Source organism: Pungitius pungitius, chromosome 4 (assembly GCF_949316345.1).
Source record: "Pungitius pungitius chromosome 4, fPunPun2.1, whole genome shotgun sequence".
NCBI lineage: Eukaryota > Metazoa > Chordata > Actinopteri > Perciformes > Gasterosteidae > Pungitius > Pungitius pungitius.
The window spans coordinates 13,271,597-13,298,769 of NC_084903.1; the positions used below are offsets into that span (position 1 = coordinate 13,271,597).

The following is a 27,173-nucleotide window of genomic DNA, read 5'->3' on the forward strand; positions in this document are numbered from 1 at the left end:
ATTTCAATGTGAGCTCAATCTGAGATGCCTTGTCTGAAAATATAAATTACTTAAGTTTATTTTTGTTGTAGTCCATTTTCCAGCTTGTATAGAGCATCTCAAGTATTATGCGGGAATAAAACTGCCTCTGTTGTAAGGACAGGCCTCGCTATTAGTTGTGTGACCGTGAATGTGCACTTCGTTTAGCCAAATAAACAATGGATGTCATTTTGATTAGTACTGTTATGCAGTCATTTGTATGCATCCTTATGCACACAGTTTCCCCGCGCCCAAGTTTCTCAAACTGGTCCTTAAGTAACACTAATCAGAACTGGAGGCTTAAGTTCTACTTACAAGCACTCCGGGTGTGCTCAGTAAAAGTAAGACGACCGATTCGCAAACTAGCCCTTTTTACTCCCAGGCCTACATGTGTTGTGGTGGCAGCCCGAGCCTCCTCCTTCCCAGCCTCGTCGAACCCACCGACAGGGATTTCCTCCTGCGATGGAGAGCCAAGCCGTCACAGCCCGGCGATCAAGGGCCTGCCATCTGTGACCGAGGCAGATTTACGGCGAGAGCTAATCCGCATTGTCAGCCAAGTTCCTTTTCCAACTCTGCCTCCTCCATAAACATAAACGCACGGACGTTTGTCATTGAACAAATTAATAATATTTTACCAGTATTAAATGCTGTCGCCTGAATCTCGATTTCTTTCGCTCGCGCGCACACACACACGCACACACACACACACGCACATGCACACACACACACGCACATGCACACACACATGCACACACACACACAACAAAGCAAATAATTCTCACAGAAGGGCATCCAACCTTCTGTGCAATTTAACTTTGCCCTTTTTAGAGCCATGATCCCATTGTGTTCTACCCTCAAAAAATAACGATGATTTTTTCAATAACTCTATTAAATGTCGACTGAGAAACCTCAATGTGTCATTGAGTTATATGCCCTGGTGAACATCATTCATACTGAATAAGGTCATCATACACCCAATTTGGGGAGCTTGGATGTTAGAGGTTGAGTGCAACCTCTAACATCCAAGCTCGCCAAAAGGTTTTGCATCCGCTCCACACCCTTTTCTTTCTTGTTCCACGTACACTCACCGGCCACTTTATTAGGTACACCTGTCCAACTGCTCGTTAACACTTAATTTCTAAGCAGCCAATCACATGGCGGCAACTCAGTGCATTTAGGCACGTAGACATTGTCAAGACAATCTCCTGCAGTTCAAACCGAGCATCAGTATGGGGAAGAAAGGTGATTTGAGTGACTTTGAACGTGGCATGATTGTTGGTGCCAGAAGGGCTGGTCTGAGTATTTCAGAAACTGCTAATCTACTGGGATTTTCACGCACAACCATCTCTAGGGTTTACAGAGAATGGTCCGAAAAAGAAAAAACATCCAGTGAGCGGCAGTTCTGTGGGCGGAAATGCCTTGTTGATGCCAGAGGTCAGAGGAGAATGGCCAGACTGGTTCGAGCTGATAGAAGGGCAACAGTGACTCAAATAACCACCCGTTACAACCAAGGTGGGCATAAGAGCATCTCTGAACGCACAGTACGTCGAACTTTGAGGCAGATGGGCTACAGCAGCAGAAGACCACACCGGGTGCCACTCCTTTCAGCTAAGAACAGGAAACTGAGGCTACAATTTGCACAAGCTCATCGAAATTGGACAATAGAAGATTGGAAAAACGTTGCCTGGTCTGATGAGTCTCGATTTCTGCTGCGACATTCGGATGGTAGGGTCAGAATTTGGCGTCTACAACATGAAAGCATGGATCCATCCTGCCTTGTATCAACGGTTCAGGCTGGTGGTGGTGGTGGTGTCATGGTGTGGGGAATATTTTCTTGGCACTCTTTGGGCCCCTTGGTACCAATTGAGCATCGTTGCAACGCCACAGCCTACCTGAGTATTGTTGCTGACCATGTCCATCCCTTTATGACCACAATGTACCCAACTTCTGATGGCTACTTTCAGCAGGATAAAGCGCCATGTCATAAAGCTGGAATCATCTCAGACTGGTTTCTTGAACATGACAATGAGTTCGCTGTACTCAAATGGCCTCCACAATCACCAGATCTCAATCCAATAGAGCATCTTTGGGATGTGGTGGAACGGGAGATTCGCATCATGGATGTGCAGCCGACAAATCTGCGGCAACTGTGTGATGCCATCATGTCAATATGGACCAAACTCCCTGAGGAATGCTTCCAGCACCTTGTTGAATCTATGCCACGAAGAATTGAGGCAGTTCTGAAGGCAAAAGGGGGTCCAACCCGTTACTAGCATGGGGTACCTAATAAAGTGGCCGGTGAGTGTATATCGGTCACTCATATGCACCAATCCAGATTCTTAACGGTGTCACCATTAAAAAAAGACATTGACATGACACTAGGTTACACCTTCTCTCTGTAAGCACTAAGCCTAAAGTAATTTTTGTGCTCATGCCGTCAAATCAGATGTCCTCACAAGTGGGTGCTTTTGGGAACTTTTGAGATTTCCCTTCCGCTTTCTCTCTCACATTCATGTCTCTCTTTTTTTGTGTCTACCCGCCACCTGGTAATGAGCCGCTGTCCTAAATACTAGAAGGCAAGCGCTGCTGCAGACAGTGCATTAGCAAGTCATCGCTGAGCATTATTCAGTGATCTCTGCACACAGGGCACCACTGTGTGGCTGGGGTCCATCTTTGGTCCCTTTGTTTCCCCACATATAAAAGGGTTAAAGAAGACAAGTGGAGGCGGAGCCACAAAGCAACGTGCTTAAGCTGCACAATTCCAGTATGAGCATGAATTAAAACAATGCAAGCCTTTGACTCCTGCGTTAGTCTAATTAGAAAGAAACCTAATTTCTGCTGGCCTTGCTCTCCTTGGACATACAGTCCGAAGAGATAAGTGGCAACGAATCCCCACAGTCTGCTGCATCCTTATAAGGGGCATTAATATGCAACAGTGTGAAGTGTAAAACACACCATTTGTAATTTCTCTGTTGTCATAGAAAGGTATCAGTTGCCGTGAGCGGTTTTAACGAGCCAAAGATCGGCTCCAACCACAAAAAAAAAGAGCTAGCAAATAGGAAATTAAATATTATGGGAATGGTTGAGCTCTGGTGGAGGGGTGGAGCTGGGAGGTGAGCCAGCGCAGCTGAGGCTGTTGGAACGTGTAAGATGTTAGAAGTGAGAGGTCAGCTGATTTAGAGTTAACAGTTACAGACAAAGAGGTATGATAATTATTGGCGACATTTGACGCCAGGTAATGCTAGATTTAAAAAAATAAAATAATATTACGTCATAGTTACTGATCTTGTGATAAGGCTATCCGTCTGGAGCTTGTTGTAAGAGAGCAGAATGAAGGCGCCTTTTTATTCCATGAATATTAGTCTGCCCAAGTAAGTAAGTGAAGGTATATTGTAATGTGATGATGGTCTGCAGGGAAGTGACTGCTGTCAATGTGTGTGTAATGGTACTACCCACACACAGCCCCACTGCAGGGGCCCATTACCTAACCTGAAGCTCGATTGCCTCAACCTGGCCCCAACATGGGCATCTAGCTATGAAAAAAAAATACTATTATGTTTTTTTGACAAAGGACAACAACCAAACACAAAAACAGTCAATTCTCAGACCCCAACCCTTTTAACCTAAACGGCCTCTTCCTCCTGCCGTTGCATGTTCGCCTGTCCGCTGTACTGTAGTCATTAACATATTTGGAGTGCAGCGAGCAGAAAGCTTAATTGTCCCTAATTGCTCGGCTAAATATGTTCTCTAATGATTTGCTTCAGATCTGTGACTGCCTTTTGCGCAATTTCCCGGCCGCCGGCTTCATTATCCCTGCCTCCTTGGAACAAAGCATCTTTACAGACTGATGCCGCCGCCCCTCCCCCCCCCCCCCCCCCATCCCCCACCTCGCCCCTTCCCAGAGTATGTGTGCGAGGGAAGTAATGGTTCCCTCTTGGAGGGACATACAATAGAGCCTTTTTGTCGGGGAAAAGGAGTTAAAGCAATTGGAAAACCAAATCTGCTAAGAAAGAGTGTTAATTGACCGGCGGCTCACGCTTCCTAATCAGTCCATTATAAATGAGCAGCCGAGGCACTTTGTTTCAGTCGCGCTGCTGTTGTTGTAGCTGTGTGTTTGTTGTTGTTGCAGCTGCTTTTGTTGTTGTTGTTGTTCGTCTCCTCCGTATCTGGCCTTAATGCCCCGTCTCAATATCAGTCTTTGATGGCTGCAAAGGACAGCTCCCGTTTAACAGAGTTCAGTGCTTTTGCCGCTGAAAGCAGGATTATTTTGTTTAAATGAGATTGACTTAAAATAGGATCAACACTTAATGACGTTAAAAACATAATTGGAATTGTTATTGGAACCAGATTAACATAACTCCCAGGAATGTTGTCTCCAACAGTGTGAGAAAAGGAAAGCGCCAGAGGTGTAATATCCTTCTTCTCTTATCTAACAATAACATCTATATTTCATATTAGTACATCTGTGTTTCAAGTACAGCCAGCTCTTAAAAACAAATCGGGCAAAAACTCAACATCTATTGGCAGGTCAACGTAAAATGAAGAGAGTGACAAAAGTCTGAACGCAGACTTTGATGACTCAAACATTTAAGGTGTATCAGCGGAGCAACGCACCAGTGTTTGTGTGGACGAGAGACAGAGCAGCAGAGGCAGACAGATCAAGAGAGCACAACCAAGTCAGACACATACGAGGAGATCCGAACTAAAAGGTCCACTGGGGAAGTTTCTCACCTGTATCAGAAGAAGAGCATTTGCGGATGGTGAAGATGGAGCTGAGGTCCTCCTCCTCCTCCGGCAGGCCCTTCTGCAAGCGCTGAAGCTTCCTGAGGCTCTCGCTGCGCTGGTGTTTCATGGAGCGCACATGCTGGATCAGATTGAGCTTGGCCTTGGTGGAGTAGTTACACAGCACACAGTGGTAGTAGCAGGCATCACCCTCCACCGCATTTTCGTGCTGCTGCAGGTGCTGTGGGAGGGAATGAAAAGAGGGAGAGAGAGAGAGAGAGAGAGAGAGAGAGAGCGGGGACGGGAGAGGGAGAGAGAGAGAGAGAGAGAGAGAGAGAGAGAGAGAGAGAGAGAATGAACATGGAGAAGGAGAGAGGGAAAGAGGTTATTGTAGATGGCAGCTAGCGGGCTAGGCACCACCGACTCACTTTCACTCAAACAGTTGGCAAATGAACAAATCAATTCCCAATCACAGCCCTGTTGTTTAACATCCAGACGTCTTCCACTTCAGGACAACTGTTTGGACTGCGCACTTTGTCTGCGTGAGTGTCTGTATCAGTGGGCTAACCGGACAGGAGAGCCCGAGGACGCACGCAACCCTCAGGGGCACGAGCGCAGGCAGGCAGGCAGGCATCAGCCACCCTTCCCGAAGCCGTGGGTCTACAGCCTCACAGGCGGAAGGGAGCATTGATCCCCTTCACTCAACAGAAGCCTCCCGTCTGTGAAAAGGAAACTCCAAACATCTGCTTGTTTCACGCATGGAATACTAAATATTGATCACGGCGAGTTAAATCCCCGACTCTCTCAGAGGAGGAGAGGCGAAGTGAGCCGGCGGCGAGGCAGGAGGGAGATTTGGTTCACTCGGAGGGAAGCTGCGACGTTCCACTGCGGAAGGACGACCGCAGGACGACGGGCGATCAGCACCAGTATTGACCTGTCAACCCCAGCGCTCCCTCCAACACTCAACAGCGAGGCCGGCTCGGGCCGGGCCTCCGCGGTGTCACAACACGCCTAATGCCCCGTAGTGACACCATACCACCGCAGCCTCATGTCACACCACAGAACTCAAATCTAATTACCTCCTGCATGGTTCAATCAATGATGCAAGGCCAACACAATATGGCGGGGCCCGATGTGAGGATCAGACTTATTGACCACCATCCTAAAGCATCACACTGATTGTTTCAGAGTGTTTACAGTGAAAGCCCCACGACTCGGTACGGCCACTTGTGTCGTGCCTGTCATGAAGCTGCTCCTGACATCAGACTGTGGAGTCTCGCTGTGGATTTGTATGGCTGCGATCAATGCAAATCACCAAAATGTTTCCTCTTTGTGCCCTTAATCTTCTGGCGTGCACGTCTCGTGTAAGGCGTGCTGAGAACAGCCCAAAAATGGTCTTTATTTAAATATTTGTATGTTATATATTTTCTATTTCATAAATGTATGTACATGAAAAACTATTTTGGTAAATGATACATTTAAAAGGTAAATGAATTATTAACATCTGCTATTTCTAACCAGATAAAATGCACTGATGACTATTAACCTGTCGTAAGAAGATAATTACTGAAATCATTAGGTTAATTATCATTAACGGTGCTGAGACGATGCTGAAAGCTTTTGATTAAAGTTGAGTCAATCCATGTAGCAATTCTGCATCGAAATAGGCTTAAGCCCCTGCATTTATTTACCTAACATTTGATCAAAATTGTACAAAAAACGTAACCCTTTGTCAAGAATAAACCGAACTATCCTCTCCCACACTGGATGGCCAGTTTGGCTGGATGGAAAATGTAAAAGCATTTGGAACATTAGACATTTAACCACATTACTTCTAAATCAGGTGTTGACAGGCTAGTGGGAAAAAAAAGTCATAACAATATTATGCTTCACTAAAATGCTCTTGTCCCTTTCTCCTAATGTTTAATTTTCTGGCAATTGTGTCATATTGCTATGGGGTTTTCTGAGCTATTGTGTTTCATTCTCTTTGGTTTCATATTTCTTATTTCTACACCTAAAATGTGCATTAAGACACCGCTTCCAGGAAAACGAATAAGAGTTTTTTTTTCTCTCCTTTTTGTGAGCCCCACAGCTCGGTGTAATGGAGTTATTAGGTGATTGTAAGAGGCTCTGTGTCTCTGTGTGCTCTCCCTTCTCGCCTCGTTTTAAGCCGTCCATGATGTCATGAATAGGTGTTGCAGGATATTGTGGGAGCCCTCCTCCTTCTCCCCTTTTTCCTCTGTGCACAAATATTGCATCAGAACAAAGGTAGAGAGAAACTTGAGAGACAGATTCAGTTATAGATAACACCAAATCCATCATGCAAACTGCTTCTACTCACAGCAGATGTAATGAATTAAAAAAAAAAAAGTTCTTGCTGCAAATGACTCAAGACTCCAAAAAGGAGAGGCTAGTTCAAAAAAATGACAGCACCTGACCAAAACTTCAAAGATAGTCCCAGGAGGTAGGGAAAAATCCTGGGAGTTTTATAGTTTCCCATAAAAAGCACAGGGTTTATATAGGAGTGAACCTGAGACCCCCTGCCCCCGAATCGACCATAACTCACGATAAACCTGACGGGCCAAGAAGACGGCCTCAACAGAGCTAAAATGTGCCTGCCCCAGTGCATGTGGCGCTGTCCACAATGTCAAACATCTACACCTGTGAACCACCACTTTCCCCATGTCTGCGTTGGCCACGACCCAATAGGGTCTGCAACATTTTAAAGTCAGCAAACGAGGCGAGAGATCCGACCGGAGAGTGATCAGCGAGGTGGGGCCCTGCTCATTCAGTATTCCAGAGAGGCAAAATGATCCCATACCTGAGAGAACAGCATAGCTCAACCCGTGAGCGCAAACCCCCTCTGATCATCACGCGCACTTACTCCATCTAACGTGGATTCTCGCTGGATTCCGTAGGAATAATCCATAGGATTACAGCTAAGACCGCAAACACAGTTTGGACACGTTACTCTCGCGGCCCGTCACCCTCATGCGCCCAGTCACACACGCATGTATTGGACTTTGAATGTGAAACACAATAATGCACGAGACAGGGTCAATGTCTGTTTCCTATGAACCTGCAATGAAGCCCCGAGTTGATAAATCACCTTAAACTGCAGCGCAGGAATTTGGCGGCTTAATGAAAAAGTCATGGTGAGCTGGGAGGAGTTGGTCGGCCCAACTCGGGGGGTTTCTAAGCCGCCTATTGAGGCCCCAACAAGAGGGGAGCTAGGGAGCATAATACGGGGCATTCCGAATGCATTTGATTGCATCGTCTAATTTACCAGATTAGATTACAAAGAAACTTTGATTGTAGGTACGAATACATTAGTTTTACTTCAGTCTTTTGAAGGAAAGATGCTTACGTCAAATTTGAGACTGGTGGAATAACCCTTAATCATAGTTATCTACATTTGTTAGTTTAAAAGATGTTGTTGATTACATTTAACATGAGATCATCAATCTGTTCTTTCTGCTAAACAGCCCATTTGTAAGCCGGTTTTATACAGTGGTGACTTTACTGGTTGAAAAATGCATCATGGTTTTTTGAGCCTCTCGCTTCCATGGAGCACCTTGTCTCTTACTGTGGAGGCTGAAGCAGTGCTCTGTGCTTTTTCAGGTAAAGAGGGACAGGGGCGGTGTGGGCACCACCCCATCCTCTCTTACACAACTCAACAGTGCACCATGCCCTCTGAGTGGGCAATACACGCCTGTATCAGTTTCACCACCCACCCAGAGCACTGCATATATCTGCATTTCCATCCACTTAAATGCAACGTAAAAGTGCACCTTTAACACAAAACAGTGTGTTTGCTGAGAGAGTCCAACTAACACAAGATAGAGGTGGGTATTACTGGAAGGGTGGAAGGGAAACAGAGAGCCAGTAATTCCAAAGAATGGCTCCCTATGGAGCAGTATAATACAGCATGTACAAGCAAGGAGCACGTCCAACAATATGGACAATAGCAAAATCAGAATTGTCCACGTATAAACATGCAGTCCCTTCAAATCAAAACCACATACCACCACAATTATTCCGTAATTCCCATCATTGAATTTGGCAGGGCTCTTATTGCAAAATGAAAGCATTAAAACAGATGACTTTGAGCTAAATAGCTATCAATTCAAAGAGAGCTGCCAAATTCCCTCTGTGAGATATTCTAAATGTCTGCTGGATGTTTGTTGCTTTGTAACCATTATTCTTCTCAGCACAAAAAGCTGCAATTCACGCACAAGTCATTGGATTAATGCAGGCCTGTCTCGACGATTTTACCCTCTAAGATCTCAGTGGTGGGAGTCAGGTAGGGGTTTTCCCTATCATCTGGAAAGGGAACGCAACAACTAGTCATTGGCTTGAAATGTGTTGGAATAAGTCAAGCTGCACCTTTGTTATTCGAACATAGTGATGTCTTGGCAGCAATCATAACCAGTGAGGTAACTCTATTTCAGTCTAAAGGGAAACAATGTAATGTGCTTGTTAGGTTGACCAAAGGGAGTGGAAACACACCTATGCAGTACATGCTTATGTCTTACTATCCCTTTCTATCCAAAAGAGAAAACAAGAAAAGCATTTTTCCCAAGCACTGCCTAATTAAGAAGGTTATGAATCAGGAATGTTACATTTTAAATGATGAGGATAAAGTTTGGGGTTGCGATCTAGTCAATGAAACTATTTTGATTTAACGACCGCCGTCTCTCCAGCAGCAGTGTATTTGTACATATGCAGAGGCTTGTTTCTCATAAATCTAAACTGTGGGAACCCCCTGGAACGTAAGCAAGTTATTTAGGAAAGCAAAGCAGAGTGTGTGAAGTCAGCGAGTGCTCGCAGTCTGGCCTGTGTTTCCCCGTCCGCCAGCAGGACGAAGCACAGCTCCAACCACAGGCCCCTCTGGGTGCCAAGTGCGGTGGCTGCTTTGAATTAGCCACTGCAAGCTGCAACATGCCTGAAACTTAGGTTGTGGATTAGGGGGACCGTATACTTCAGGCTAAAACTGCCGACCCAGTGCTTCCCAGACCTCATCAGCACCCTTGTCCTTTCTTCTCTGTTACTCTTCTGAGCACCGGCCACCTCTGCACCGCATCCTGTCCCTCCGTGCTAAGTCGCTTCCTCTTCTGCCTTCTCCAGCTGTAGAAATGATTGTGAATCATACTTGTGAATAAAAACAGGCTAAATATTGGTCTTTGGGGGGGAATAGAGAAACAAAGCGGACCTCTGTGTCGCAAGAGAGCGCAGCGGGGTCAAGATGGATGGCTGTAGGTGTCCTTGGAGAGAGTTTCGTACATAGGCCAAGTAGTAGGGGAGGGGTCATGGAGACACTTAAAGACAATATAGCTACTGGTGCTCCACTCCCACCACTCTTACTTACTTTAACATTAAATAAAGCGATAATTATTGAATTCCGTTTGAATGAGTAAGATGCTAGAAAGTAAACAATGGGAACATAATTGCGGAGGGAAGGCAATCAATGCCGGCAGTCATTTGGGCCATGTTGATTGTGTAGGCTGCTGTACGCGTTCGGTGCATGTGTAAGGGTGTGCACATTTGTCTTTAGCCGTTGCAAATCTAAGCTGAGCTAAGGAGTATATGCAGTGACAAGGAGCTGAGTAATACACTCTCCCATGCGCACGCACAAAACAAGAGTTGGGTAATCCCTCCTTCAATAATGACCCAGGGCTCTAAACAATGGTTCTCAATCGGCTGATCGATGCGTCCACATAATTCATGTGGGAGTCACTGTCTTTGAGTGGGGGAGAGGCGGAGGATAAGCGAGCGGGCGGTAGGGAGATCAATGCCCTGTGTGGTGATAACGAGCCTGGGCCGATGCCCACAGGAGCCCAACACTGGTGCCCAGGGTCTTTCTCATTAGGAACATTTGGATAAGCATGGCTATACATACATAATGTGCACTTCTCATCGTAGCCAGACAAACACATTTCCTTTGTTCTTAATGAGCTCGGTCCTGCTTTTGTGACACACGGCGATGACTCAAAAATAGGCAGGGAATGATGTCAATATCCAAATAAGAAGAAGAAGAAGAAGAAAAAAAAGTAAAGCAAATTAACAACAAGCTGTTGGCCTCCTCTTTCAGTAGCTAATTAACAGCTTAACCCCCTGGTGATTTTATGAAAGCCACGCTGGGAGGAGCTTGCTAGTATTGCAGTGCAATGAGAAAGCCTGCAGGAGGCGAAAGCAGGGTGGAGCCATGGGGAAACCCAAACAACTGTTACTGACACTTGATGACATGTGTAGTGGCAAGGTACCATCTGGAAGCATATTGGGCCAAATCAGGACCTTCCCCAGCCCTTCTCTTCATTGCCCAGAGAGAGAGAGTCCATTTTGTACAGTGGTGACATTAATTACTTATTTATTTCTTGCTCTTTTTTTTTTTGGCAAAACAGGAGGCTGCGCAGTGGGTGGAGAGATTCAGATTTAGAGTTTGGATAACAAGTGGTTGAATGAGTGAAACTCTTATCCCAAATGATAACTCATGACATTAGGCAGGAAAATAAAAAGTATTTTAATTGTGATCATGCAGTTTAAAAAATCCATAATTCTAAACAGTAATATCTCTAAAACTCTTAAGGCTGCAACGAGATTGTCATGGGAAACAGAGAAAACAACCAAGTCTATGGAAAGAAAACATGTGGTTTATTCACCCACAGCACCAACCTAACGTCTCAATGCTCCACCCCGGTATTTAAGTGTTATCCACAAGCAGACAAGGTGACTGCATCCAGAGGCCACTAATATTACTCTACAAACCACTCCCTGTCTTTTGGCAAAGAAATTGGGCAGCCTTGCATGCTTTGAAGCTGAATCACGGCCAACGTAACAAGTTGTGTGCTTTTTCAGATGCTTCCTGTTTATCTGGCTGGCGTTTATCATGTGGACGACGGCAAAACCTGTCAATCTAATCAGACTAATCTTGTATTACCTGTATCATCTCTAACCAATGTGGTTTATAGAAATGTCTCAGGAAGGTGTGAAAGGCACCGCACTTGGTTGTGTGATCTGAACTATTTAGGGCTCCCAATGGAAGAACAACTGGATCTGCATCTGGGCTCGGCTGTACTGCAGCTCACTGATGTCTCGCTAGGGCTAAAAGGCCGAGGCGACCCTGCATCCACACAGCTTACAAGAGTCTCCTACATCTCACTAACTTTTGATTTGTCACTCGCTGGCACAAAATAGCACAGAAGCCTTGTGCAGCCACCCCAAACTCTCGTTTTAAGAAGGAGGCAATGGATGAAAAACGCATTTGAGGGAGGGCGGATGTGAAAGAGCCCTACAAAAGTGAGCGGGTCAGTGGGGGATAGGAGGGTGTTGGATAGAGATTCAGGCCAACACCACTCGCAATGATGAATGCAGTCAGTGAGAATTAAATTCAGAGCAGGCACATTACCCAAACACAATTAGTCCTTAAGAACAAACATCGCACTCTCTCGTGAATGCAGATTCATTGCCATATTATTTTGAGGGAGTAGTCATCAGAAGTCAAAAGGTTGTCTGGCTAGGGCTCCGATGGAGTCAACGTTAATATTACGTGTGCCCTCCCCACCTTGTGGACGGATCCAGAAGAAGCCCTTAAATGAGCCCACTGCAGAGGGGGTGACCAAAAGCTATACTTACCCGACTGCAGGTCTGCAGCTCTAGCTTCTAAGCCTATTGTCATCAGCTGATCTCCTGTTCCACATTTCCCCCTGACGTAAAGGCAGAGAGGAGACACAGAATACAGCCTCCTCCGGCTTGTGTTATCTAGCTTTCACTCCTGGCGTACTCAGTTTGGCAGTGTGAATATTTCATCACCACATAATTGGTTGCTGCTTCAGGCAACTGTAACATTGTATGTTTTCTGACTACTCTGTATCCGTTTTATGTAAAATTCATAGATTGCTTTTTTAGGGAGAGGGTGTTTGGGATCTCATCCAGGGAAATGTTAGTTGTTCATGCCCTGCCCTTACACAAGCTTTCTAGAGACACCAGCTAATTAAGAACAGTGAAGATGAGCTCAGCGCGTGTCAATATTTAACCCAGTATTAGACCGCTCTCTCTATTAGAAGCACTGCGCCGACAAAAGGAGCAACATGGCCTTTGAGAGGTCCTCTTCTTAAAATTAAAATTAATGAGTGGGTTGAGTGGAGGTGACTATAGAGAGTGGGTCTATATGTGGGCTTATTTGCATGTAACATGAAGTGCCTTGTTGGAGGGAAACTCTTGTTGAGGGTTCTTCAAGCAATTCAGGCACAAAACACCCACCCGATTCACCTGTCAACTCTTGTAACTAAAAACGGCAACTTTAACGAGTGAAAGCCTGACATTCCACTTAAAGTGTAAACTAGAGATGAAAAGTTAAATATGTAAGTGTAGTAATACTATTGCTTCCATATTTTGGATCAAAATCCCATACCCCTAACAGCCATTACCATTTTGAAGAAAACCTCTGTCCTTAAAATGTAGAAAGACACAATGTTGCTCCACCCACACACTTTTAAGGACCACTTTTTTTATAAAATAAAAAAACCCATTGTAGCCTATGAGCAATGTCTAAATGAATGTGGTGCACAGTTGATGAATTTTACTCTGTGCGGTACCCGCCTTGTTAACAGCTCAGCCATCGCTAATACAATGTTACTTGCCAACACGGATGTATTCACAGGGTCATTCTGCTGGGCCTGCTCATTAGCCCAAAAAAGAAAAAGTCTACTACTGTGACTACTTTCCATAATAAAAGAAACAAAAGTGCTCATTGATCTAGGTGATCAATTAAGGATCAATAACCTAAACCCTCATCATTCCCAGTGCAGCATAATTGCATCTGAGATATAGTTGTCATCACAAAAAACAAACAAAAAATCAAACAGACCAGACTAATTGGAAGAAGGCTTAGAATTGCTTAGCTAGCGCTAGCAAAATGCTTTACAAAGCCCCAGAAAGACGCGCTGGCCGGTTATTAAATCTTCCTAAAATAACTTCTCATGCCCAGTAGCAAGTATCATGGAGGTCATTGTGCTGGCTGCCCATTTGGGGACATTTATTCCAAGGCAGAAGAAGCTACTTCTCAAGAGTGCTCCATGTGACGTTTGCACACCAGACGAAAGAAAACATTCAGACCCACTTTCTCGCAGAATTTGTGATTTTGTTCTATTTTGTGGGGCATGTAGACAATGTGTTGCTGACCTCTGTGTTAAAAACATGTCATTTTCCACCCCAATAGTTCAGCACAGTAAAGAGGCTTGGAGCGGTGGTGAAGTAAAGAGGCGTGCCTGATATAATAGATATTTTACAGACTGGCATTGCAGCCAAACTGCCCTTCCTGGCTGCACCATCTGCACTGCTCAATCGTGCAAAAAATCTCAAACTCTACTTCAAAGCCTATCACTTTCCCCCTTCCTGTTTATCGATTAGATGGAGCTCTTTCTCAGTAATTGTGCAGTAAATCATGCATGTTGAGCACTAATCTCAAACCCGGGATGAAAGTGTTAAAAGGCAAAGCCCGCTGAAAACTGCATAATTACGATGCTGTGTTCAGCCAGGAGGAGAAAAAAAAGAGATACACTCCTCCCTCTCAGATTTCTCACTCACTGCCTGCCTGCACAACCAGAGGCAGCGGGGAGAAGGGTTGGCAGAGGAGCAACGGGAAGTGTATAAAGTTTCTAACCACCTCTCCCTCCCTCCCTTACTCTTTCAATCCTTCTTCCCCTCAATGCATTCCCAACCAGAGCGCCGGGGGCGCCATGCTTGTAAAGAAACCACAGCCTTTTGAGTGCCTCTTGTATTTACAAACGGAGGCATGTTGGAATCAAAGGCATTACCACATGACATAACACATTAATCAGCTGGCAGATTGAGAATGTATAGACTGAACAGATAGCGGGGTAAACAGGAATTGTGACAGCGTTGGATCAGTTATCAAGCTATGCTCGGTATGAGCGCTAAACTTACCCGAAACAAGAGAGCGGAGTAGGACTCAAACAGAGCAGCTCACTCCTCTCCACGGCTTCCCTGCCCCCCCCCGAACACGGCTCAGGCTGTACTCCAGGTGGAGACAGCTATCACTTTCTCATCAACTTCCTGTTACTCGGATCTCTCCGCCCCCCTTGTCTCTCTGCTCTCTCACTCCCAGCTGCACAACTTAGTTTTTGTGCCATGTTTAAAAGACATACAAAGCTGTACAGCCCCCCCCCCACCCCCGTCTTCTAAAGCACTAAAATTTGCAGTTAGATTTTTTTTTCTCTCCTCATTCAACCTCCTCCCCCAACGCTTCCCCCCATGTTGCTGTTCTGCATAATCTCACCTCAGTTTTTATTTCACCCTCATCAGCAGGGACCTAAAAATAAATGATGAATGGAATATGATATTTTAAAGTCTTATCTCTTATCTGTTCTTACAGGGGAATAATAGGGTAGTTAATCCTGCAGATCCTACTCAAATTGATTAATCAGCCGAAGCGGACAACCAAATAAATGATTAATATCCCAGAGTCCTGTGGTCGGACAGTTACCCCTGAAACCATCAGAAATAATTCAGTAACCCTTCCCAGACCACAGGTTGCCGCAAGTCTGCCTCATTCAGCATCAGCTCTGTGATTTTCAGCAGGACTTTGAACTCCCCGCAGACTCCGACTCACCAGGGGTAGAATTAATCTGCAGGATAAATTGTCAAAATGTAACGCTACATGTATATATATATATATATTCACCACGCTATAGCAAAAACCTGAACCCATTTGTTATGTAAGCACTAGGTGACGTGCCTGAAAAAATAATGCCACTGTGTTCTCACAGCCAGAGAACCAGATGTCTCCAGGCACTCACACACAGAAAGACAGGCTGTTTAGCAGCAACTCTCCCGGGCCTGAGCACACCACACTGAGCACACCCCGTCCTGCTGGGGGGGGGCAAACGGGGGAGAATATCCATTGAAAAAGGCCTTCTTTTCTCTCCCGTTAACCGTGCCATATTCTCCCTCCCACAGAGGTCAACCAACAGCCATCTCTGTGGCGCTCCTCTGCATCTGCCAGCTATAACCGTTCGTAATCAGAGGCTGAGGCGAGTGCGTCTTCCTCTCTCAGATTTGAACCCAGAGCAGTGATATGAATGGTAGGCGTGGGGAGCTGGGTCAGGATAAGAAATATATGTGTGCATGAGCGTGTCATTTCAGATGGGGGATTGGCTGGAGGTAAACTTTGCTCGTTGGTGTGAAATGTCTGCTCTGCTCCAAACAGGCCTGCAGTGCTGTGGTCGTGGACGTCCATGTCTGCCAGTGCCTGGAGACATGAGGCCATGACTGTACTCCAACACACACACACACACACACACACACACAGTTTCACCCTAATCCCTCCTCTCTGCCATACAGGAGGCTTGGCCTTTGTGTTGCCTGAATCAGCATGTGCAGCTGTCTAGTGTGACGAACACCCCTCTACCACTACCAGGACACAGTGACTCTTCACTGCATTGCTATGTTTTATTATGGCTGCCTCGCATTATTACAGCCATTTAAAACCCACCTAAGTAGCCACTGACCTGGCGGGGGAGTTTACACAGGCTGAGAGAAGGTTGAGGTTTAGCTATATCACACTTTGATTGGCTTTAACTAGTGTTTGAGACTGTACGAACAGTCACAACTAGGGGCAGACCGAGCTCTAACGTGAGAGGCCATGCAGTTGTCCTGCCATGTTGCCAATATGCTTCGTGATATATAGCTTTGTCTTTAATAGCCATGGGCATAGTGTCCAGGGCAGTGTCGTGAAAAAGCCCCAGTTTTTATATAAGCTGGTTACAGTTCCCTTTGATCTGTTCTCTTGCTCCACTGTTTATAAATCAGCCACACAAATATTTATGAGCGGAACGAGGAAAATGGCTGGTCTGGTTTGTATCCCTGCCCTCCATCCCCCCCTCCCTCCCTCCCTACTGTGTTCCCTCCCTCTCCCTGTAGCTCATGTGTGGATGAGGCCACCACAGAGCGCATAGGCCTCAGGCCACATCCATCATATCGGTTCTGTCTGGCCATTGTGTGGCCCAGAGAAGACCAATCCCACCAGAGCAAGTAATCGCATAGTCAAGCATCTGCCTGTGCGTGGACCTGAACACACTTATGCATTCGTGCCCTTGACCATCGCATCGCTTGTTCCTCGGCAACAATGCGTTATGATCTAATACAGCCACGTTCAAGAAGAAGGGCTCCGCCTCCCCTGTAGTTCATCGGTTTCTGACAACACACACACACACACACACACACACAACACAGTGGGCCCAGAGCTTCTGGATCCATATGCTTTAATTGCTCCCCTCTGCCCTGACCTCCGGTGTAGATCACTCTCATAGACAGCATCTCTATTAGATTGGGAAGTAGGTAAATATTCTTCTAATGACCCTCAGTTCTAGCGGCACCATTGAAAATGTCGAAGAAAAAAAAATCAATCCGTTTTTTTTTCCTTTTGCGCCCCCCCCCCACTTCATGTGGAACATAACTTTTTTTTTTATCTGAGCGTCTACTCCAAAAATAAGGGAGGGAGAACAATCAGAATGGTGTCTACTCTGATTTTGACCAGGCAATAGACTTTAATGAAACACATTTCAGTAGTGAGTGGATTACAAATCTATGCTTAGTAAAGTAAATATCTTTTTAACGGCATCTTGACTGTCCTTCAAGTAACACATTGGGTTTAGTGAGCCAATAAAAGAAAAGTCAGACAACCTTTATCGAGACTGAACAGTTGATGTTGATACTGCCATCTAGACTGGAGATCATTTAAAAAGATAACACCGTTCAAGCGAGAACAAGGCGAACTCAACCATCATGTTGTGCGGGTGCAGAAGGTGATGTGAGGTAGAGGCAAGACTGTGTGCACGTTAATGCATTTGCGCGCACTGTACAGTAAAAGCCGCTGAACTGTATTTGTGTGTCTGTGGGCGGCGGTGGGTGTGTGTGGAGAGGGGGTGGTACTGGTGGACTGGCTTGTCGATCGATGCAGTGATTGGCAGTTAATGGCTTTTCCTGTTCTGCATTGGTAACCCTGGCCTGATGGCTGTTGCTTCTGATCAGAGATGGCAGATAGTGTTTGATTTTCATATATAAATTACACAATCCTACCCCCCCCCCCACTAAGTAATGAAAGTGCCGACTAGGTAGTTAGCTCAGTACAAAGCTTTACAAAAATGAGCAATGGCTGTACACAAGGACCATTGAATGGCAAGCTCCATTTGATGTGAAAGGAAGATGGAAATTGGAGGTCCTGAAATCTTTGTCTTTTCACAGAATAATTGCATTTTCTGAAGGGTTTACCTGAATTACCTTTATTTGGCTCCGGTTTTAAATGCTTAAGGCTTAAGTCTGTGGTTTAAGGCTATTTGATATCCCATAACCCAAGACATTTTTGACATTTCATCCCATCAGAAACTCTAAATGAGCCGATTGCCAATAAAACTAAAAAATCTGTATCAGGCTGCCACGAAGCTACTGGTGTCTCCGAGCTGTTCTCTCTTAAGAACCTTCTGTGAAATGACAAACAGGAAGATGTGTCTGGATGCAGGTGAGCACAAAAGCATGGATTGTGTGTGAAAGAGTGAACGATTAAAGTCAAAGGGGGACTCATAACTACATAAGTAAATACTCCTCAAACATCAACAAATAATAAAATACTATAGAACTTTTTAAGATACACTTCCCCTTTCTTTCTTTCTCTCTCATGCCTCTCGGCATGCAAATTAATACATTGATCATTTGAATGCTCATTTGCATTTCAGATCTCACAATTTCATGTTAAAACTTTAACAGCTCCCAGAGTTCTCATTGAGCCGAAGTCGCACAGGGATCCCTTATGGTTCAAATTATTTCAACATGACAATTGCAACAAGCGTAAGGAAAATCTTATCTAGTGACATCTGAAGGATGGATCCAAGTTTGAATTATTCAGCAGTCCTTAATCTCAGGGTTGGTGTTGATTGAATGTGGTGACATTATACAGAAGAGTTTGTGGGGCAGGCATGGAAGGTAGGGAGGAAATATAGTATATGATCTAGGATGGAGCCTTGGAGTTCAGCGGCGACGTAAACTTTCACTGCTGTCTGCTCTTCTGAAGAGAATCAGAGGAAAGAGGCCTCTCTAAATCAACATGAGTGAAAAGGACTTTATGAAACTAAAATGAATGGAGCTGCTTACACTGAACAAAAGCCTGCACTTCACTTGCTTTTTGCCAGTTTCAGCAGGTGAAAGAAAAGCGTCAGACAGCGTGACCCTCAGGTTTGCAACATGCATGAAGCAGGGTGATGTGGAGGTGAGCAAGGAAAAGAGATGAAATGTTGGGGTGGGGCTTCAAGGCATGAAAGTTAAACCTTCTTTTTTTCTTCTCAACGCCACTATATTCTGGGGATCAGTTTGTCATGCAGGAATGTGGAGGCCATAAAGTATCTGTGCCCTTGAGAAACTGAAGAGCTTTCTCGTCTCTCTTTCCTTTACTCAATATCACTTTCCGCATCTCACTCCCCCTCTCTCTCAGTTTAAAGTCTAACACAGGTGTGGAAGATGGCACCCGTGGGAAAGATAACATTGGGGAACATTCCTGAAGTTAAAAAAGACATTTTTTCCCCTGATATTCTTCATCCGTAAACTATGTAATTGCTTTGTTCCATGACTATGCCTTTGTTCCTTTTGAGCCTGAACCCCACGCTCCTCATCGCTACTCTTTTCCATATTACAATTTAAAAAAAAAAAAATTCTATTCTCTGCTACTTTTTCCATTTTTCTTCTTTCCATTGTATCCATATTTTCTATTGAAGAATGAAAACCATGATGAGAAAACAAGGTGCAAAATGATCTTTTCCATAGACCCCAATAAAAGCGCATGACACCCTTGGCTGTACCGCTTAATTACAAAAAGGATGAAATCGTTTCTTCTACATCTGGAGAAAACATTGTCTGCATAACACTGATACATTTACAGCCGGGAGTTCTAACCCAGGACTCAAGCACAGAGCAATTACACCAAACATGGATGGACATCCAGTGCCATGAAGTTCAGGAAGAGATGGCTATTCTCCGATGGCACTAAAGAAAGGACCTCTGAGGGCCAAATGTTTCAAATAAAAACTATAGCCAGAAAAGGATCCTGAAGAAAGTTATGTTGAGTTTTCACTACACTTCAGATCCCATTTTGCTCTATATAACCTATCCAAAGTACACTTACAACAGCACCTCTCTGACTCATTACAAACAACAATGAAATACAGTTAAGGATGTGCTTGAGCTCTGCAATTAAACAGTAATCGATGCAGCACAAAATAGAGATTTGTTTAAACAATATAAAAAACGCTGATTGCTCTGCAGTAGTGTAAATCAAGCATCAGTTTGAACCAAGCTGACGTTCAACAACAAACAACAGAGCCAAGCCGGTTGGACCTACAAAACAAATGTACTCACTTGTAAACACATGCAGATAAAGAGTTATACTGCTGCTGTTGAGTACTCAAACATCCTTTTGGACTTACAAGTGGAGGTGAAACAGCCAGGGCGCATATCTATCCTTCTGTAAAATGTATCGGTCCCATGACTCTACTCTGTAGGCCAAACCCAAACAGAATAGAGGTCCCAGTGTGCTCATCCTGGTACCAACGACCTCCTCCTCCCCTACCTTGCTTTCATGTACAGCTCCACTGAACACAGACCTCAGAGCTGAGTAGTTTTGTGGCCCTGACCACTCGGAGGCCATTAATCTGGTGGCTTAGCCACTGATGTATTGATGGCTCAGAGCCGGTAAGCCTGGCTGCCTCACTCTCTCCATCCCTTCAGCTTAGGAGCTACATAGATCCACAGGAGCCTCCATCTGGTCTCATCAAAGCACTGTTTACCTGCCAATTGCCACGGTTAGTCTTTTAGGTACAGTGGCTACAGGTCGCCAAATGTATTGAACAGTTGAGCCAAAAGACCAGTGAGACGCTTCAGTAAATCCATAACAACCACACTGTGTGTTTGCATGAACTTGAAATACAGACATTCCATCTAGCTGCTGGTGTAAGTGTTTCAAACTGCATTCAGCAGCTTATATCGTCTAAACTAAAACCACTGAAAAACGATGGTGCTTTCCAAAGCAAGGAAGTCTTAGCTTTGCTATATTATTATTATTATAATTCTAGATGTACAATTGCTCATAATACAACAATTATAAACATGGCTAGTGGGGGCAGTTTGGTAATACCATAACATGAAAGGGCCTTTATCAATCATTTAAGCCTCCGTGTTTATAGTAATGCGGTTATTTGCGTGCATGTAAATGTAAAGGCTTACATGGAATCTCTTTGTATTGCAATTTGACTGCCATATACACGTAAAATCAATAGGAACATGTAGAGGCCCCAAATTACCTGGAATTCTAGAGGACAAGGAAATTAGGTACTATCTCTCTGGCATCTTAGTTGGGGTGGTAAAAACATGACTGGTATATCTTTAATACCATCTTGAATAGAGAGAGGCAGGCAGAGCAGAGGTATAACACAGATCAGATAAAAGATACCCTCCAGTTGGTGCAGGAAGAACTTTCTCCAATATGTAATTATGCTTTCAAATCTCCAAAAACCATTTAAAAAGGAAATAACTTAATTTTACCATTTGTCATAATCACACAATTTAAGGACAATTTCCAGCCTGTAACGCTGTATGTGCCTTCTTTTTTTAAGGAACCTGGAAATGTTGATTAAATCAGTGTTGAGGATAACAGATTTGTTTTCCAGCATTGTCGGAATAAAGATAGAAAACCTTAGTCAGATCCCTATTTTAGACAACCCACTAATTCACTATAGTACTGGTTTGTTTTATGGATCCCTTTATATCTATCTGTAAAGTCTATTGATAGTGTGGCGACAACACCAAAAGATGAAAGTAGAGGCAATATGATCTGGTGGGAAGTACATCATACATTACTACCTAAAGGGACGAGAATCACCAACTGTACACAATGTGGAACTTATCTCTGTCGTTTTATGAACCCCAGTCACAAGAAGTGGTAGAAGCTTGCGTCTTAATCGTTATCTTCCCCAAACACCAACCTGCGTTTTTCCCTGATCAGCTTGGCCATTACAGGATCAGCACGTCAGAAAAAACCTGAACTGCTGCTCTGGGCCAAAAACAAAATCAAATCAAAACAAATTTTTTTTAACACAATGACCAAGGATTTCAAACTGCCAGCAGACGATGTAACACATCCTCTCTACCCTTTCTCTAATGGCATCTCCGCCACACACACACACACACACACACACACACACACACACACACACACACACACACACACACACACACACACACACACACACACACACACACACACACACACACACACACACACACACACACACACACAGGACCAAGATCCTGGTCTTTTAATGCACTGGGTCCTTTTAACTGTGGCAATGGTGGTAAACAACCACAGACAAAAAAAACAGTGAAAAGACTAGCCTACCCTGTCTAGGTATCTTTCTGGTTCCAGATTTTTGCTTTCAGCAACAACAGCTGTGCCACAGCTCAACACTTGAACCTTTTCTAATGGGTAAGAACTTGGAAAGTTGTAAACTCTAGCTCACTGCCAAACACTAGGCCCTACTAGTTTTCCCAGCTGGACAACCGCTATCTCTCTCTCTCTGTTCAACTAACAGTAACTGAGATCAGTTTGAGGTAAGACAAGTGTCCTAACGTCCTGCAGGCAGCTACTGATGGGAAGAGGGGTTGGCAAGGTGTTTATACAGGATTTATATACTTGGTGTGATTTCTTTAAGAGAGTACATCCAGAGTACATCACCTGTATGTAATCATATCATAACTTCTGTTTAAGGAAAATACAATTGTATATTTCATGAGCCCCGTTGTCATCTGCTGACACTTTAGATTCCAAGATTGCTTTGTATGTGTGGGAGTTTTTGCACACACTCGGTTGTGCATGTGAATGGAGAGAATGGGATGTCTCCCAGGATGTGCAGCAAGCGCTTTATTAGAGCGGTACTACCAGTAAATCAGAGCTCAGCTCTTCCTGGAACTGCTGCAACCTTTCCCACTGAGCACTATTACTGAACAATCATAGGCTAGCCATGATAATTAGCCAAGTATCTATCCTTCCAACCCTCCTGTCTCCCCCCCTCCCCACCTCCGCTCCTGTCTGTCTCTCCATCCTCATCCTACCCTTCCTCTTCTTAGAAGTATGTGGTGGGTAAGCTGGTAAGGTCAGCCGCCCACTGGACTTTGTTTCACCAGGAGATATCTCACCATACCTGGCCTCCGTCATGAGTGAAAACCTTTGGCTCATTCGTCCGCCCTCACAATAATACCAAAAAGTTGAAAAAAAGATTTTCAAAAGGATTCTGAAAATGAATGTAGGACACTGAAATCAGTTGTGCCGTCATCTAGCTTCAGTCAGAAGGATTCAGGTACCGACACGAGTCCGAAATACACTAGTGAGCTCATTTTGATTGACAACTCTTGTAGAGCTGGAGTATAGCTGTGACCTATTAGTGTTTCGACTTCAACAACAAACTATTGTATAGCCCAAGAGAATTGGAGTCAATCCTCGTAGTAATGATCATTAATGGGCAACGGTCAGCACGGTTTGCACTGCTGAGAATGAGAGGCCGGGATTTCTGCTGAGTAGGATCATCAGCAAACCACCTTAATGCCTTTTAATGTAACCACTAATCCCTTCATTTACATTACTGCCTCTTTCCCTCTTTTATGTTTCATTGTGATTATTTGCCCTCTAAAAGAGTGTAGACATTTGCTTTCCTCGGCGTTCACCGATTCTTTTGGATTGCACTGAAGTGTAAAATAGGAGCAGCAACTACATCCAAGATACAGATGTATTGTGTTAGTTAATGGGCCAGCCGCTGGGCTCCACTAAACACTACGATCTCATAGTGAGAGCAGACAGCGAATGTTGCAGAGCGGGTAGGGCAGGAGAGAGAGAGAGAGAGAGAGAGAGAGAGAGAGACAGGTGAGAAGTTTTTATGGTTATGTGTGTGCTCAATAGAGCAGGACCAGGACAGAGGGAGGGGTGTCATGACTTCCTTGGTTAAAGATTCCCCGTCTGATAGTGACGGCACTTTTCCCCTTTCTTTCCTTGGCCAAGCGGCATCTGGAGTGGATTTTGTGCTAGCAGACACCGAGGAACATGATTACATTCGGCTAACTGCGCTCTAAACTGATTATGCATGTGCCAAGCTAATGGACTACATTTGCAAGAGGAAAAATAACATCCAATCAATCTCAATTACCGCCGGTTGCACCGGCCCTCGAGACAAAGAAGGTAGCCAACAAACTCCCAATGCTCCTCCCCTTTCCCCCAACCCTTAACTGGAAGCTGAAGCCTGTGGCTAGGCCTGGTTAGGCCCCACCTTTTTTGTCTGGCTCAAACAGTCAGGGCCCGGGAGCTGGATTAGCTCCACTCATCTCACCTCCACACGAACACAAGCCCAGAGGCCTTCTGCTGCTGGTATGGGGGCTATCGTATTCCCAACCAGCGTTGTGTACGGGCTAAGTGCAGAGTCAGGATGGAAGCAGAGTATGTTCAAGAAGAAGAGGACTACATTATTATGAAAAACACACACATTCACTTTTGGGTTGTCTGGATGCTGCAAACGGAACACATCTGTTTGGGCTTAGGAGGGACCATTCTTGGAGCAGATGGGCGGCCATCATGCTGTCATCAGAGCCACTATAACCCAAAAGGTTCATTTAAGTAAGTGAAAGTAAAAGTTAATGCAGGAGCATCAGGGGTGTGTTGGAAGGACACACGGCACTCAGAAAGGGTATGTCCTCAGCTCAGAACACAGCACACAGGGGAAGACGGCTGTGTGGTGGTCAGGATGACTGGCAGATCTTTCTGTGGTCTTTTGGAACATTCCAATAGTTTGGGTGGTGGGGGTGATATATTTAGAAAGCCCTAATATGGGCCGCATACCACAGACTCTCAAATTATCCCATCCAGTTTAGCCCTCAGTTTAAACCTTCCTTTTTAATTCCAGTAATTACAGGCTCCAATTTATGTGGAACTATGCGCACAAAGAGCCTGTTTAATGCAAACTAGTTTGATTTGGGTGAAGTGTCCCAAGGATCTCTCACATCATACAGCCGGTTTACGCTGACTCGATCATTTGTGTTAAAATGGTACAATCATATTCTTTTTGGCATTTTCCTTTTTTCCTCTTTGCATAAATTACAAAAGGTGGTTTTACAGGCTCGAGGACTGTCACCATCTCTACCGGGCCAGTAAATCAAAGGCAGTATTAAAGCTGTGACATTGTTAAGTGGGAAGCCTTTGCTGCTAAAGAGGCCTCACAACCATGTACTTGTATTCTGCTCATCACATTGGTGAGGCACAAAGTATTGTGATAATTCTTGTCAACCGCTGAGCATTTCTGTTCTGAATAGCGTGTGGGAGGAATGCGCCGCAGCATGCTCGGGTTGAGAGAGCAGGTAATTTCTGGACAAATGCACACAGTCTTACTCACAAGATCAATTGGTTTTAAGAAATATGGAGCCATCTTAAGAGGCTTAAGTCATAAAAAATGATCATGCCTGGATGTTTTGTACATTTTTAATCCCCCACAGTCTGAGCTGCAGTATGACATGTGTCTCTGCCCTCTTAAAAACTTGTGCGAGAAAAGAAACAAAAGATGAAAAAAAAAAAAATCTCTTCTGCCTTTCAAGCTTACAGCAGAGTGGAAACCATAATGTAACATAAAATGTACCCTAGTCTAAGATACAATAAAGTCTCTCGCTCCAAAAGGTTTGAGGAAGTGACATAGCGAGAGAAAGACAGATTCTGTCTCTTTTGGTCTAAAGTGATACCACAGTGATGTCATTGGAATGTGAGCCAGAGAGTCCAGCAGCGAAGGCCAGGAGAGGATGACGATGGGCAGGAAAGAAAAACATGGATAATATGCTTTTGTGTCGTCTCAAAAGTGACCCAGCAGATGGTCGCCACTCAACACACCCGCGCGCGTCCCCTTTAACCTCTGTACTAGGAGCCCTACATAAACCTTTAACACTTTCCAAGGCTTTGTGGGGAAGAGACATGTCTGTTATGCCAGTGTTACTGGGGATCTGCTCGTAATCCTGGACGCTTTTCAAATAGACACCATTTTTGATGGGGTTTAAAATGGAACACTTCACCTTATTTAAAAAAACAAAACAAAAAAAACACCACGCTTGAAGCAGCACATTTCTGACATGCCTTTTAGTGGATCCTTTCCAAAAGATGTCAGGCTATAATGCATTTAGCACTGTTTACCAACTTTTCCTGTTGAAATTAAATAATACAAATTATAGACATACTATACAAGGGGAAACTGCACATTACAGGGTTGTATGTTGATTGATGATTTTGCTGATGTAGTGTAGGCCTACGGACAGGGACTGTATGCTGTCACTGTTAGTACGTGTTTAGTTGTATACGTTAGACGTGTGTGTGCACACACAGCTATGCCAGGTTGGGTTAAGCGCAGAGTGGCCGAAGCCGCAGACGCACAGGATAGGTACCTAAGTGGAATCAGGTCTGTTAGATTTATGGCCATTTGTTCGGAGAGTGTTCATCCATTGGCTATTATGGAATGATTAGAGGAGAAGGTGAAGCTCCAAGTCCAGCAAAAATCAATACGGCTGTCGAGAACGATTCAGCCTTTCCCGCTCCGAGGAGTATTAGCACCAAACCTCTGTCTCCTCACACTTCTTCATTCATCTCCTACTGATTCCCTCCTAAGCCTCCAAAACAGCTTCACCTGCCATGTTCTCCTCATGGCAGCACAGTGACCCTGCTTCTATGTGACTACTTGGAAGCCAAGAGTTACACAACAGCATTTAAGTGTTTCATGGAGGGATACCAAGTAACGGGGCAGAGGCTTGAGGACACATTTTACTATTGGTGTAAGAGTGTAAATTGTGTAACGCAGCTGAATAGGATAGTAAATCCTCCCAGATATGACACAAAGACACTATTTCTCTACACATGGTTGTGTGGTGGGTGTGAGAAAGAAGCTCGAGGGCCACTAACCTTGTAGAGTTTGAGGCTTGCCTCATGGCGGGTATTGACAGTGTGCATCCTCAGCTTCTCCAGGCTGTTAGTGTAGTAGTCACAGGCATTGCACTTCAGGTGCACCGGGTTGCCTATGGCAACACATTTCAGTCGCCATTCATTGCTTTTGCCCCCTTCTTTGATGTGGGCCACAAGCTGGTACTTTTGCACATGCTTGTCTGTCTTGCAGTGTAGCTGGAAGTTGGCCTTAAGCTGTGTTGTGTAGTGGCACAACTTGCACTGGTGAGAATCGCCCACGACAGCACGCCACTCCTCCTCCGGTAGGCTGCGTTCAGCTCCCATATGCATGCCGAGCACATCCAGGTTGTCAGTGGTGAAGCGGTTGCATACAGCGCACTGAAAGAGCTTGAGGGAGGGG

The 27,173-nt window shown here is 44.7% G+C and overlaps 2 protein-coding genes across 2 annotated transcripts in view; one reads left to right on the forward strand and one right to left on the reverse strand.

Annotated features, from left to right (window-relative positions):
• rpl13 (ribosomal protein L13) overlaps nucleotides 1-27,173 on the forward strand; it is a 321,135-nt gene that overhangs the window by 250,939 nt on the left and 43,023 nt on the right. The gene's annotated exons all lie outside the window — the stretch shown is intronic.
• zfhx3b (zinc finger homeobox 3b) overlaps nucleotides 1-27,173 on the reverse strand; it is a 125,826-nt gene that overhangs the window by 49,400 nt on the left and 49,253 nt on the right. The window contains exons 5-6 of the mRNA XM_062561767.1: nucleotides 26,774-27,173; nucleotides 4,750-4,981 (exon numbers count right to left, since the gene is read on the reverse strand). The exon at nucleotides 26,774-27,173 is cut by the window's right edge and continues 6 nt beyond it. Of these exons, the coding sequence (XP_062417751.1) occupies nucleotides 4,750-4,981; nucleotides 26,774-27,173 (632 nt within the window). The remainder of the gene's footprint in view (nucleotides 1-4,749; nucleotides 4,982-26,773) is intronic.